The 12950-nt window shown below is 52.7% G+C and overlaps 6 protein-coding genes across 6 annotated transcripts; 3 read left to right on the top strand and 3 right to left on the bottom strand.

Annotated features, from left to right (window-relative positions):
• Positions 1–629: 629 nt before the first annotated feature.
• On the top strand, positions 630–1495 carry LAESUDRAFT_645742 (DUF1640-domain-containing protein; the record flags this gene model as incomplete). The annotated part of the gene is made up of 4 exons (XM_040903937.1): positions 630–935; positions 1009–1308; positions 1363–1393; positions 1446–1495. 4 exons carry the CDS (start codon positions 630–632, stop codon positions 1493–1495), a joined length of 687 nt encoding a protein of 228 aa, XP_040767627.1.
• Positions 1496–1514: 19 nt separating this feature from the next.
• On the bottom strand, positions 1515–2499 carry LAESUDRAFT_722037 (guanylate kinase). Its single transcript, XM_040908121.1, has 3 exons — positions 2306–2499; positions 2042–2244; positions 1515–1976 (listed from the first exon to the last, which is right to left on the bottom strand). The coding sequence occupies exons 1-3, from the start codon at positions 2427–2429 to the stop codon at positions 1692–1694; spliced, it is 612 nt and encodes a 203-aa protein (XP_040767626.1). The 5' UTR covers positions 2430–2499; the 3' UTR covers positions 1515–1691.
• Positions 2500–2819: 320 nt separating this feature from the next.
• LAESUDRAFT_747896 (uncharacterized protein) lies at positions 2820–5424 on the bottom strand (the record flags this gene model as incomplete). The annotated part of the gene is made up of 4 exons (XM_040911493.1): positions 5366–5424; positions 4669–5312; positions 4195–4619; positions 2820–4144 (listed from the first exon to the last, which is right to left on the bottom strand). The coding sequence occupies exons 1-4, from the start codon at positions 5396–5398 to the stop codon at positions 2820–2822; spliced, it is 2427 nt and encodes an 808-aa protein (XP_040767625.1). The 5' UTR covers positions 5399–5424.
• Positions 5425–5669: 245 nt separating this feature from the next.
• Positions 5670–7486, top strand: LAESUDRAFT_645622 (kinase-like protein; the record flags this gene model as incomplete). The annotated part of the gene is made up of 9 exons (XM_040903927.1): positions 5670–5696; positions 5752–5829; positions 5882–6004; positions 6058–6154; positions 6205–6310; positions 6361–6697; positions 6810–6950; positions 7014–7147; positions 7204–7486. 9 exons carry the CDS (start codon positions 5670–5672, stop codon positions 7484–7486), a joined length of 1326 nt encoding a protein of 441 aa, XP_040767624.1.
• Positions 7487–7723: 237 nt separating this feature from the next.
• On the bottom strand, positions 7724–9708 carry LAESUDRAFT_796268 (UAA transporter; the record flags this gene model as incomplete). The annotated part of the gene is made up of 7 exons (XM_040913976.1): positions 7724–8421; positions 8475–8684; positions 8737–8951; positions 9013–9084; positions 9137–9361; positions 9417–9463; positions 9512–9708. 7 exons carry the CDS (start codon positions 9706–9708, stop codon positions 8179–8181), a joined length of 1209 nt encoding a protein of 402 aa, XP_040767623.1. The 3' UTR covers positions 7724–8178.
• Positions 9709–9899: 191 nt separating this feature from the next.
• LAESUDRAFT_694366 (COG4-domain-containing protein) lies at positions 9900–12871 on the top strand. Its single transcript, XM_040906196.1, has 12 exons — positions 9900–10246; positions 10301–10426; positions 10477–10708; positions 10762–10967; positions 11029–11217; positions 11267–11497; positions 11558–11836; positions 11897–12067; positions 12141–12320; positions 12380–12481; positions 12533–12664; positions 12723–12871. The coding sequence occupies exons 1-12, from the start codon at positions 9914–9916 to the stop codon at positions 12813–12815; spliced, it is 2274 nt and encodes a 757-aa protein (XP_040767622.1). The 5' UTR covers positions 9900–9913; the 3' UTR covers positions 12816–12871.
• The last annotated feature ends 79 nt before the right edge of the window (positions 12872–12950 follow it).

The following is a 12950-nucleotide window of genomic DNA, read 5'->3' as shown; positions in this document are numbered from 1 at the left end:
ATCTGACATTGCCTGACATTGTAGTATTGCGAGGGGTATTGCTTATGTACATCTGCCTTACCGCCCCAGATCGGAGACCGACATTTTTTGCCGATGCATCCGTAAGTGAGCATCATAGGCGACGAGACTCTGCATGGCTTACGGCGTTTAAATGTGGATAGGCTTTCGGGCGTTCGCTCGTCTTCACCCCGCTTCTCCCGTTCAAGTTGGCGACCAGACAGCGCCGCCCGTTGCAGAGTCTGCTCCTCGCAGCAGAAATGCTGTGCTGAGGTTCTCTCTAGCTCATGATGCGAAGACGGCGGCCGGTTCGATCGTGATTCGTGGCACGACTGACTTGATTTCGTATAGGCAGAAATCCTAGTGAATGACGGACCAGATCACATCGTCGCTCTGCTATAAGGATAGTGGATCAATTGAAATCTGGTTTGTATGACCAGTTGAACAGGACGTTGGAATCAGTTATAAGCAATCTGATTGGCTGGGGAATGCCTACTGGTTGCCACGTGCGAGTCAGCGCAGCGCGTTGCCCGCGTCCTCCGAATGCATCAGATCCCCTACTTAACTCTCAACCTGTTTCAGTCCCTGTTCGAAGTCTTCACTTTCTCTCTCTCTGCCTTACCATCATTACCATGATCCTCTCGGTCGCGAAGCAGCTCTCAGTCCCTTCATTGCACCCCTCGTCTTCACTTGCTCAGCGCATAGCGCCTCAGTCACTCCCTTCATCATCTCGCCTCCCAAACCAACGTCGCTGCTTCCATGTCACACAACGAAGACTAGATTTCCACTTTGATACCCACCAGTTTGTGCAGCGGCTAGAACGCGAAGGTTTGAATCGTGCTCAAGCGGAAGGCATCATGACTGCTATGGCTGAAGTCATCGATGAGAGTATTCGGAACATGACGAGTAACATGGTGACGATAGCCGATCAAGAGAAGGTGCGTGTTGTGGCTGATCGTCTTGCGATTTCGCTCCTGTAGAGCGCGTGCATTGACCCTTTTGTCGTTCCAGCACCATTACACACAGCAGGTCGACTTCGCCCAGCTCAAGTCCGAACTTCAGCTTATGGAGAAGAATGAGATTGCGATGGTCAAGGCCGAGAACGACCGCTTAATGACAGACATCGAGAAGCTGAAGCAGCGACTACGCGAGGAAATTACGCGGACGCAGGCAGGTGTGCGCCTCGACCTGAACCTCGAGAAGGGACGAATGCGCGAAGAGAGCAGTAAGCAAGAGCTAAAGATCAAGGAGGTCGACACGCGCATAGAGCAGGAGATTGCTTCGCTTCGTACATCAATACAGGCGTCCAAGGTAGGCTTGTATGCATCAGCTCTGTTTATGGTCTGATCGAGACGTGCTCGTAAGGCAACAACGTTGCAATACCTTGTCGGTTTCGGTACGGCCTTCATCGACTCTGAATGCCGTGTACTGCTCACCTTTTCTTCCAGTCACTGGTTGTTCCGCGTTGTTGATGGCCTACCTGCGGTTCCGGGTCTAGTCTCTCCTTCTTGTCTTTGGTTCTAGTATCTGCCATTGAGAAGACTATACACATTGCACTAGTAAGTTATTCCGCTGCTCTAGACCAATGAGACGACAATACTATCTGTACCCGCAGACTTAATCCATTGAATGTATTTTTTGGTATACGTATGTAACGCGCCTGGAATGCCTACTGTCCCGCCCATCTCGCTGTTTCAGTCGTCCAAGGGAGGTAGTGGATCGCTGGTGATCTCCTCCCCCAATGCAACGCGTTTCAACAAGCCATATGCACGGTCGAGGTCGTCATTTACGATGACAACGTCATGAGCGCCTTCTTTCGCGTACTCGATCTCCTTGAGAGCGGTAGCGAGACGCTTTGCAACGGCTGCCTCTGACTCCGTGCCCCGCTGTCGCAGACGGCTGCGCAGTGCAGTTAAGGACGGGGGCGAAATGAATAGATAGACGGGGTTGAGATCCGTGTTCTTGACTTGGCGGACGCCCTGCAGTGCGGCGGACGCGTTTTGACCCCCGGTCAGACGGGATGGTCGTGGCGGAGCGCACGCACCTGCGCCTCGATGTCCAATATGCACCGCCGTCCAGACTGGGAAACCTCCCGCACCGTCATGAAGCTCGTCCCGTAGTAGTTGCCAGAAAACTCGGCATGCTCGATGAACGCGCTTTCGTCGAGCAGCTGCTTGAACTTGTCGCGTGTCACGAAGTGATATTGCTTGCCGTCTGTCTCTCCTGGCCGCGGCGCACGCGTGGTGTCTATGGATGCAGCAGAGAAAGTCTGCGTCAAGGAAATGCGATAAGATGATAGCAAACTTACGGGATACGCTGTACCCGAATTTGTCTGGGAATTCGGCAAACAGGCGTTGGAGGAGGGTACTCTTGCCCACTCCAGATGGCCCAGATATGACGAGAGGGCGGAGGATGCTGTTTAGAGGAGACATGGCAGAGGATTATACTGGGGTACGGCGCGAAATGTGGCAAGTCTGGCTAGTAGCCAAGTAATGGTTCAGTCTTCACGAAGTCAGCGTGAGCGCCTGTCCAGTGGTAGCATAGATTGATCTCTGATCGTACTTGTGCAGTACTTACAACAAAAAGACAAGGATGTTGGAGCAATCAGTGCTACAGGGATCAAATTCATTCATTGTGCAGCGCATTGAGCTGCTCTCCATTTCATCAAATGTTTACAGCAGTCTTACAAAAGTGCAAATGAAAGCGTCAGACACAAGCAGTGATATTAGACAAGCGATTCAGCGTATACTTTACGGGAAAATAGTCGATAATCATACTGACTGCAATAGAGTATTCCATTGCTTAGATAGCACTCTGACCGCTTATTGGACAGCTGGGAACATATTCCCCAACGAATCATCCGGGTCCACTGTACGAAGCTCCTGTGAAGGTTTCAATCTCTCCCCCATCACCGATCTTGAACGATCAGTCCGTGGTCTCTGCGCGTTCAAAATCGCACTGTTGAGCGACCTGAGCGGGGCCCAGTGAGGCAGAGCGGGTACGCCGCGTGGTTCCGGCGGAGGAACGGGGGAAAACGGCGTAAAGAGGAACCCGCGCTCGATGTCGGCGACGAGAGAGGATATGGGCGTTTGGGCAGGTAAGAGGAGGCGCTGGGCTTGAGTGGGGGTACGCTCAGGTGTTGCGGGCTCAACAGGAACTTCCGCCTGTGCCTCTGTAGACGGCTGAGGTGAAGGAGAGCATGGAGTCGCTTCCCCCTGATGAGTCTTCAAGCTCTCGGATTGAGGTGGAGGGCTCTCTTCGCGGGTCTCGGGAACCTCGGATGGCGGAGGGGGAGCCTCTTCACGGGCATCCGAGATCTCTGGAGGAGGAAATGTCTTTGCGTGGGCTTTGGGGGTCTCCGGAGGAGAAGGAAGAGTGTCTTCAAGGACTGTGGGGCTGGAAGGTAGTGGTATCGAAGTTGGTTCATGAACAGGTATAAGTATCTCTGCTGAAGTTGGACTCGGAGGAAGAGGTATCTCTGCGGCGACTACCACTTCTTCATGAGCAGCCTCAGTCACAGGAGGGATGGCAATTCGGGTATTCGTTTTCGAGGCAGCCTTTCTAGGAGCTGCCTGATGTGATCGACTTGGAGGTCGTGGCTTGGGGTCCTCGCCCCGGCTGGAGCTCTTCACTTTGTTTGTCTGACTACGTGCAGTATCTGGACGGTGGGAAACAGCTGTTTTCGGCGGGACTTGTTTCGCCTTCTCGTTTGCTTTAGGCACGCTGGGCTTGTGTCTGACCGTCACCTTGCTCGGTAGCTTCTCAGACGTGGAACTCCCTACAGCATCCAGTGGCTGGGTGACATGAGCCTCTGACTTAGAAGTTGCGGCGTTTGGCACAGGGGTGCTGGATACGGTAGGGCCCCGCTCTCGATCAGGGTCTGAAGTGGTATTTGTTGAAATCTCTGGAGGCGTTGGTACGAGAAGTACGCGTCTAGCGCCCCCCACTACCCTTCTCTCGGTAAGCTCTTGACGCGCGGGCGGATTGGAAGAAGTCGCATTTGTGGATGTTTGTCTCATGGGGCCTGTCCTCAGGTGCACTGTCCCAATATCATGCTGTGACAACGGTCGACTAGGGCCACTAACATTTCCGGGCCTGGATGGCCCGGAGATGTGACGTTGTGGACGAGTGGACTCCATGACAGACTCTGTACATGGCATAAATGTGATGGAAGATCCACAAGGTACGTTGACTTACTAGGACGGATCGGGATTGTGTCTGGTGGTGGCATCTCCCGCCTTGCACTTGCAACAGAGCGATGCAGTGTATCCACTGTAGGACGCTTGGGTGCAGAATCTTGAGCTGCGGCAGCATTCGCTGCAGCCCTCTGCGCAACATGTCTGGAGAGCGCACTTGAGGCTGCATCGTTGTTGAGGTTCGATGAGGACAGTACCCGCGCACGCACCCCGGCCTGTTGGGTGCTGTGAGAAGACGATGTCTTGGGCGGGAGAGCAGATGTGGACGAAGAGAATGGGAGAGTAGGCGCCGACGCCTTTGTCTGAATGGCATTCAGTGATTGAGCTGACGGTGGGCGACTGGGAGGCTGTGCCCGTGTTCCCGATGCCGCTGTTTGCTTGATATCAAGATACTTCCTGATCGTCGGTGTGAGGGGTTGAGTGAAACTGAATCGTCATCAGCATACAGGCGAACAACCTAATTCGGCAATCATACCGATCTACCCGCGTTGGCAAGGCAACCTTGTAAGCTTCGAAGACCTTCCTCCCAGTTTTGCGCACATCAGCATTGGCATCGGTGGCAGTTGACCTGATCAGTGCCTCGATTTCGCGAGCTCTCGGCTCCTTCTCCAATTCTGCTCGAGTGAATGTGCTAAGGCAGGCCAAAGCGGCTTCCACGGCCGCTTGACGGAGTGTTACCGACTTATCCTTGGCAGACTCGGCCAGAAAGGGTAGGACGGATGGAGAACGAGAATGTTGCACGACAGCCAGGACGCAGCTTCGTGCACGAGAAGAGAACACCTTGTTCGACCGTGAACAGAGGCCGAGCAGTGTAGGAAAGAAGATTGGTATCAGCGCGTCGAAATAACGCTCCATGGTGGTGACCACGACGTTCATGAACTCAAGAGCCACACCGGACAGGCGCGACCTTTCAGAGTTTGCCGCACTGTTGAGGGGTCTTGACAAGGATCGGAGCACGGTGGTGGTCTCGTTAGGAAATCGTGCGGCGTTTCCCTTCATAAGGGCTGTTAAATGAAGAATGGAGGCTGAGATCCTGTCCCAAGTGTCTTCGGATTCGGGTAATGAGAGCGTGTCGCGCAGAGATTCCAGTTCATACTCATACGCAGCGAGTGAGTCGCACTGGTGGAGACAACATTAGCAGACGAGATACCCGTTCGCGTGTGACTACGTGCCTGTATAACACTGGGAATCTTTTTCGGAGCCATAAGGAGGGGACGGACTTAGGTGTAGCGACACAAACACTCGCCGCAGTGGCCGCACAGGGCGAGTTCAAGAGTCGAACAAGCACGTGACCGTGTCGAGCGTCAAAGCAGGTGCCATGTGGGTCGACACCGGACCAATAGTCTTCAGGCACTCCAGACAATCCCTCCTTACTTATCCCATCACTTTCCTTGCTTCCCCACAATTACCCTCCTTTAGACCCCGTCCGTCCACGCCCCGCCTCCCTGTCTTGTTTTACGACCTGCGACGGCCGTTATGGGTGCTCTTTGCTGTCGCGCACAGGTCCGTCTTCGTTCGGCGCTGGTCCGAACAGTCCGAATAACTCTCTGCTGTAAAGCCAATAGATTTTGACGGGGAGGTCAATCTGTTTCACTTCGTGCTTCTGCGATGTGTGGGAAAGGGCGCATTTGGCAAGGTATGTCCCACTAGCCTCCGTTGTCATGCGGATTTCGCTCACTTCTTGCCAGGTCCGTGTGGTGCAGCACAAGCAGACCCGGAACTTGTATGCCCTCAAGTACATCAACAAATCCAAGTGTGTCAAGATGAAGGCAGTCGCAAACATCGTTCAAGAGCGCAGATTGCTCGAAGAGGTGCGGACTCTCTGGACACCACGCTTGCATTCGTAAATATGTGATACTACCAGGTCGACCATCCTTTTGTGGTCAATCTACGATATGCCTTTCAAGATGATGAGAACTGTTTCTTTGTACTCGATCTCATGCTTGGTGGGGACTTGAGATGTACGTGCTCATTCTTCGAAGGTTCGCATTCGCTGAGCAGACGCTTGCAGTCCACCTGGAGAGATTAGGCTCGCTGTCAGAGGACGCCGTGCGGTTCTACGTCGCCGAACTTTCGTCCGCTTTAGCGTATCTCCATGACCATCGGATTATCCACCGGTTTGTCCATGCCTTATGTTGTCGCGGGCAGCCTCCTGACTCCCTCACAGAGACCTCAAGCCGGATAACATTCTCCTGGACGAACAGGGACACGCCCACTTGACAGATTTCAACATCGCGGTGCATTACAGTGACCGCAAGCCTCTATCTGGCGTGGCAGGTTCCATGGCGTATATGGCGCCAGAGATTCTAGCCAAGCGCGGGTACACATATACCATTGACTGGTGGTCGCTCGGCATCTGCGTATACGAGCTCATCTTCGGGCGGAGACCATTCCGAGGCAAGACAAATGGCGATCTCACACACAGCATCACTAAGGATTCACTTCGGTTCCCCGACGATGCGGAGAGCAAGTGTAGCAGAGCAGGCATGCAGGCCCTGCGTATGGTGCGTGTCTATTTGTGGCTATCTCGGAAACGCCCCCACCATTTATGTAATGGGTATTTTTGGCGATCAACGTTATGATGGTCACATGTGTATCATTCTGACACTGTTTCAGTTCCTAGATCGAGATCCGGCGAAGCGGATGGGCTGGAAGACAAACGAAGGCATGGAGCCATTGCGAAATCATCCATGGTTCAGTTGTATTGACTGGGAGACTCTGGAGGAGAAGAAGCAGATACCGCCATTCGTGCCTGATGTACGTGCGCAACGTGTAACTTGTTTCATCCGGATTTGCGGCGCTGACGGCCCATGGCATCAGTCGAAGAAGGCGAACTTCGACGCATCACATGAGCTTGAGGAGCTGCTGCTTGAGGACAACCCGCTCAAGGCACGGCAACGGAAGGTGCAAGATATCAACAATCTGAGCGTGGAGATGCGACAGATGGAGGAACAGTGGGTGTCTCGTGTCCGCGTACATCAAGTTGCTCAGACTGAGCGCCGCTTTACAGGTTCACGTCATATGACTACCGGAAGATGCAACGGCGATCGTATTACCCTCAGAATCAAATCGTCTCCACCGTCACTGCGACGTCGTCAGGACCGAGCAACTCACGTCCTGTCACTCCTATGACCATTGAACCCGACGGACTGCATGAGGAGTATGCACTCAAGAAGGTCAATCGGTCGTTTGAGGAGGACATGCTGGACACGCCCATCTCACCGTCAACGCCCATGACGCCAGTTCATACGGGTCATCAGATGAGCAACATCGTCTACGAGAAGGACGTCTGACGTGTGTACATGCCCATCCGGTAGCGCCTCGCTTCGGGCTTGCCTCATTTTCACTGGGCTGTCAATTTGCTAACGCCATCTCTCCTCCGGTGTCGCCAGCGGCGTATTCGCAACCTAAGCTGCCGCCATTGGACGGTCGCGCACGATCTTCACGCGAATATATTCCTGCACCTTCTAGTAGTCACCGTACGCACGGATTGTCCACGCACCTCATGCCATGAACTGATGCACCTTCACGCTTCTCATGTCGAAACCGTCACCTGTGTTACCCCTTATTCCCCCACCTTAACTCCATGCTCGCTCACAGCTTATTCGCTCACTTCTAGTGTCACAGCGGTAGCCGACGACCTGGATACCTAACCTAAATCTTCCCTTTATCGCTTCTATCCGTCCCGTTCGCCGCCCGGTTACCCATTGTATTGGTTGGTAGGGACTTATCTTTCCATTGTTCCCCTTCGGTTTTGGGATGGTCGCATGTCTCTCGTATCTGTTCTCACATTTATGTTACACATATCGCATAGCGCACTCTCTACTCTTAATTGGCTTCCATTTTGTAGATGTCAAGCGCAGATGCTGCTAAGGCATCCGCACGGTATGCACGCTCTCGTGTGTGGTATCTATATGTCCAAGGCCTGCGAGGGGCTCGGCATACGATGCCGTCGACGGCGTCTGCAATGCGGGCTCCTTAAGCTCTATGCTGTCTTCCTTTTCGCCCTCTTCCTCCGTTTGGAAGTACCATCTGCTATCGATTCAGTGCTTGTCCGTATGTTGGAGCCAGAGTTGACCAACGTGTAGAGCAATGAGCCGATGAAGACCAATCCGGCGCCTACACTGAGCTGCGCGTTCCACCCGCTTCCGAACCACCAGACGCTGAAACACAAGCTGAGCGCTTTGCGCGCTGTCAATACCAGATTAGTCGAGACAGACGTGACACGCTGTGGTTGAGACTTGAGAGGTGGATTCTGTGGTATCAGAAGAAGGGACATACCGATGTTAGTTGGTTGACAGCTGAGACACAGATCAGCTGTGTAATGAGGTTTGTTGCAAGAACGATGTATGGACTGTAGCGTGACATGATAGCAGATATCCATGGTCCTGCGGTAGGGGACGTCCAGGATTGTGTGTGAGAGGAAAGGCTCTTGAAGCCGTACTTGACATCTGGAACCAGAAACAAGAAGAGTGGTAGCGACAATAGATGCTTGATATGTCATGAGTTCTGCTAGCAGAAGCAGATGGAACTGATAAATCACCGTGTAGAACACGCCCTCCTTCCAATAAGGGCCGTATGTGCTGTACGTGTGTTCTTGCAGCATTCCAAGAATGCCAGTAAGGAGGAGCGACACGGTCATCATCATGATGCCGAGCGCATATCTAGCGGATAGAGCGGCTTCTTCGTAATCGGACGACTTGGATGAGGTCGGTCGGGATAGGGTAGCGAGGAGGACACCTATTGAGACAACCGCCACTGCAGCCTTAATGGACAGACCATAACATTGTAGGATGATTAACTTCAAGTTGGTTGAAACGACTCACAATTTGAGTTGCCGGATAGCGTCTTTTGAAGATGAGAAATCCTAGAAGCATTGCTACCGCCAGCCCTGCAATTGTAGACCATGAGAGCGGGCTGTCATACTTGAACAGCAAACATACCGGCTGAACGAAAGACAATTTGCACAGTGAGCGGAACATGAAATGCAAATGCCCAGTTGTTCAGGAGTGAGCTAGACGTCAAAACTAGGACCTGAGCAGCCCATTGGCGCAATGGGACGTGCCTCCTCTCTGCGTACGGTAAGCAAGAGTGACGATCCCAGTGGATGAAAGACGGGAGAGAATGCAGGGTGATGAAACACATTTGCGAGAAGGTGAGCGCGGTGCCTGTGATTGAGATTTAGGATTGGCTCGTAACCATGCATCGCAATGGTGAACGTACCAAGATGCGAATCCATCCTTAGAATGTGCTCATATGACCAGGCATTACTGTGTAACGCTCAGCGTCGCACAAGATACAGTCCAAGAAAAACATACGTGCAGCATCCTCCGAATAGAAGGCTCAAGATGAGAGTAAAATCCACTAAGGAGCTCGCTACGGGCTTGAGTAGTCCTTGTTGCTTGCGGCCTGCATGCGCATCGGAGCGCGTCTGCGGCGCGTCTGTCTTGCCGATGTCGATGGTTTTTAGGGCGACGTTCTGATCTGTACGTGGCACGGGTTTCGCATCGGACATGGCCAGCAGAAAAGCAAAACGTCAGAAGGTATCAGGAAATAGACATGCATCCGTAGCAGGTTTCGAGTGGGGAGCACTGCGGCCCTGAGGCTCTCACGCGGCACAGCTATTGATCGTATACACACTTAGTTCCCACGCTTACGAAAGTCTACCATCCTGAGATCTAGTGTACACAATTCTTTCACTTTATACTCTATGTTCCTCGATGAGTGCAACAATACGCGACTCTCACAAATTGGCAACATTGCCTGAAATTCTCTCCTCTTTGACCGCTTTGCAGTCTGAAGAAGATGAGATTGCGTCGTCATTGGCCCAAATACTATCTGCGCGAGAACCGGTGCTCGACTCGTTGTCTCGTCTACAGTCGCTAGCTCCTCGTTTGGACGAACTGTGTACGGAGGCGTATGCATTTGTGCAGAAGGTGTCAGTGACCGCGCAGACAGCTGAGAACGTTGGAGGACGCGTACGGTCCTTGGATGAGGAAATGCGTCGCGTCCGAGAGGCTGCTGACCGCGTGAGCCAGGTCATGGAGCTCAAGGCAAGCCCTATATTTCTGCCATGTTCGCAGATCATAGATGTTCCCTCCCCTCAGACCTCACTAGAGGAATTGCATTTCTCAATGGAAGATAGAGACTGGGAATCTGCCACCCGACATTGCGCACGAGCAATGGCATTGCCGACGGAGGTCCTGTTGGGGCCATTCGCGGAGATTGCGGTTGTGAGTACTGAAAATGAGGTGGCGGCCTGCCTCTCATGGACTAAGTGCAGCCTACTTCAGAAAGCCATCTGCCTCCAGCGCAGACTCTCCAAGCGGCCCGTGAGCAACTCCTGGCCGTATTCCGCAAGGAGTTCGAGAAAGCATCCAGATCTCGCGATGCTGCGTCTACGAGTCGATTTTTCAAACTCTTCCCGGCAATCGGATGGGAGGCAGAAGGGTTACAAGCATATGCGGCATTCGTCGTGGAACTCATCAAAGTTCGTGCACCAGCGTCTGCGAAGAGTAGTATCTATCTCTCCTTCATCTCGGCCCCCTCTAATGAATCTCATTTCCAGCTTCCTCGCCGTTGTACTATATTACTTCACTCACGGCGCTATTCGAAAACATAGCCATGATAATAGATCAGCATCAGCCTATTGTCGAAAAGTACTATGGTCCGGGCAAGATGGCACCCGTTATCGAGAGGCTTCTCCATGAAAGTGACCGCGTCGTGAAGGGCCTCGTTGAGGGCTGGGAAGAGGAGCGGTCCATGCGACGCAAGGTCAGTGATTGGTACAGCAGGTTATGATATCTTGAACGTGAAATTAACCGCAATTGTATAGCTTATCGACACGTCCAAAAGCTATGCGGCCAGTCCAGCATCTGCAGTTCCTAGAAGGCAAACATTGCAGCAAGGGTATGACGGCGAGGAAGGCGCAGACGCCCGCGATGTGGATCGCGTGCTAAGCGAGGCCGTGGGCATGAGCGGTCGGTGGAGCCTGTTCCGCAAGTTTGCGCACGAGCGTTTGAGAGTGTGTCGATCGTTGATTTTGATAAACTAGTAGCTGATGTATATTTCAGCCGGACGCGTTCGATGAGGAGAACCACGATGAGAAAGCTCCTTTAGATCGGGTAGAAGATGGACGAGGACTGCAGAAGCAAAGCGCACCATCAACCAATGGTTCTACTGAAAATCTACCGGAGGGGCTACGAGCGGTTGAGGCGTGTGCTACTAAGCAACTGATCGAAGATCTTCTCAAGACGTACTACATTCCCCTCGAGACGTGGTACACAAATACCGCTATCGACAAGGTGAGTCACATTACACTTCGGATGAGCATTTATGTATGTTGCTTACTCCGTCGCTTTCAGGCACACCGGCTGTCACATGCGGATCTTTTGCAGTCGCCTGTCGTTACTACGACGCCTGACGATGCGTTCTACATCCTAAAGGTAGTGCTGTCGCGCATGCTGTCTTGCGGCTCCGTGAGAGCAGTTCAGCAAACGTCCGAGAACCTGAAGGATGTGATGGACCATGCCTACGTCGCTGTTATCAAGAAGAAGCTAGATGATGTGTACCGCACCGGCGGAGCCGCGGGGGCAGGTTCGAAAGGCGAAAAAGCGGAGAGGGAGAACCGACAGGCCTTCATCGTGAGTTGAGCTCCCACCAGCGCTTTATTAATGCGGCATGGTTGAGATATCTGTTGGTAGATCTTGCTGAATGACCTCGACATATCATCCTCGCACATGGAACGCCTGGTGAAAGAGCTCAACACGTCGGCGCTGGTCACGCAGTATTACCTGGAGACTGAAGCAGAGTCGGTCAAGAGGAGCCTTTCATCGTTCCTCCATCTCGTGCCCAGATTTCGTTCTGCGCTGAGGGTATGTTGCGCTCATCCTCTGTCTTATATGTTAACCGGATGATGCTGACGTGCATGCATATAAATGGATATAGGCTGGCGTTGAGCAACTATTTAACCAGCTTATGCGCCCAAGGCTGAGAACATTCATTCCGGACGTGTACAAGGACGTATCATACGTATTGGACGAGGGCGGTTATTCTGCCGCTGAATACAACGATGTCGTACGGAAGAGGTTCGCCAAGTCATGGGAAAATCTGGTGGATGGCTACAAGGTACGCTGCCGCGATTACTCCTGCGATCAGCCTTAACGATGCCGGCATCTCTCGCGTAGGAACTGTTCACGGAAACTAACTACCGTTTGTTCATTGGGCTGGCTCTGGATGTCTTGGTGAGGCCGTGGGAGCGATTCGTCGTGACGCTCAAGTACAGCGAGGTCTGCCCCTCTGCACTCTATCAGAATATCCTGTGGCTGACATGTTCACAGCTTGGTGCAGTACGTTTCGATCAAGACCTGCGTTCGATCACGTCGTACCTCTCGTCTCAGACTGCGTTCGGAGACGTACGGGAGAAGTTCGTTCGGCTGCAGCAGATATCCATCTTGCTCAACCTGGACTCGGTAAGGAAGCATTCATGACATGTTGACGACTGCTAATACGTTGTCATCCGGGTTTCAGGAAGAAGATATTGGCGAGTTTTATAACGAGTCTGGCATCACATGGCAGCTAGGCGAACAGGAAGCACGCATGATTGCCGGTCTCCGTATCTAACTTTGTGCAGTTACTATCTACGTTGATACCCAACTATTTAATTGTTCATTCGTCAGACACAAGCTACTATGATCCACTTTGCTGAATCGCCGACGTAAGTTATGCCACAACCGCGCAAGTCACGAGACCGCGTCA

This window comes from Laetiporus sulphureus (assembly GCF_001632365.1).
Source record: "Laetiporus sulphureus 93-53 unplaced genomic scaffold LAESUscaffold_6, whole genome shotgun sequence".
In the NCBI taxonomy this organism is placed as follows: Eukaryota; Fungi; Basidiomycota; class Agaricomycetes; order Polyporales; family Laetiporaceae; genus Laetiporus; species Laetiporus sulphureus.
Note: the sequence above shows the minus strand (reverse complement) of the source record. Positions and strands in the feature narration are given on the sequence as shown.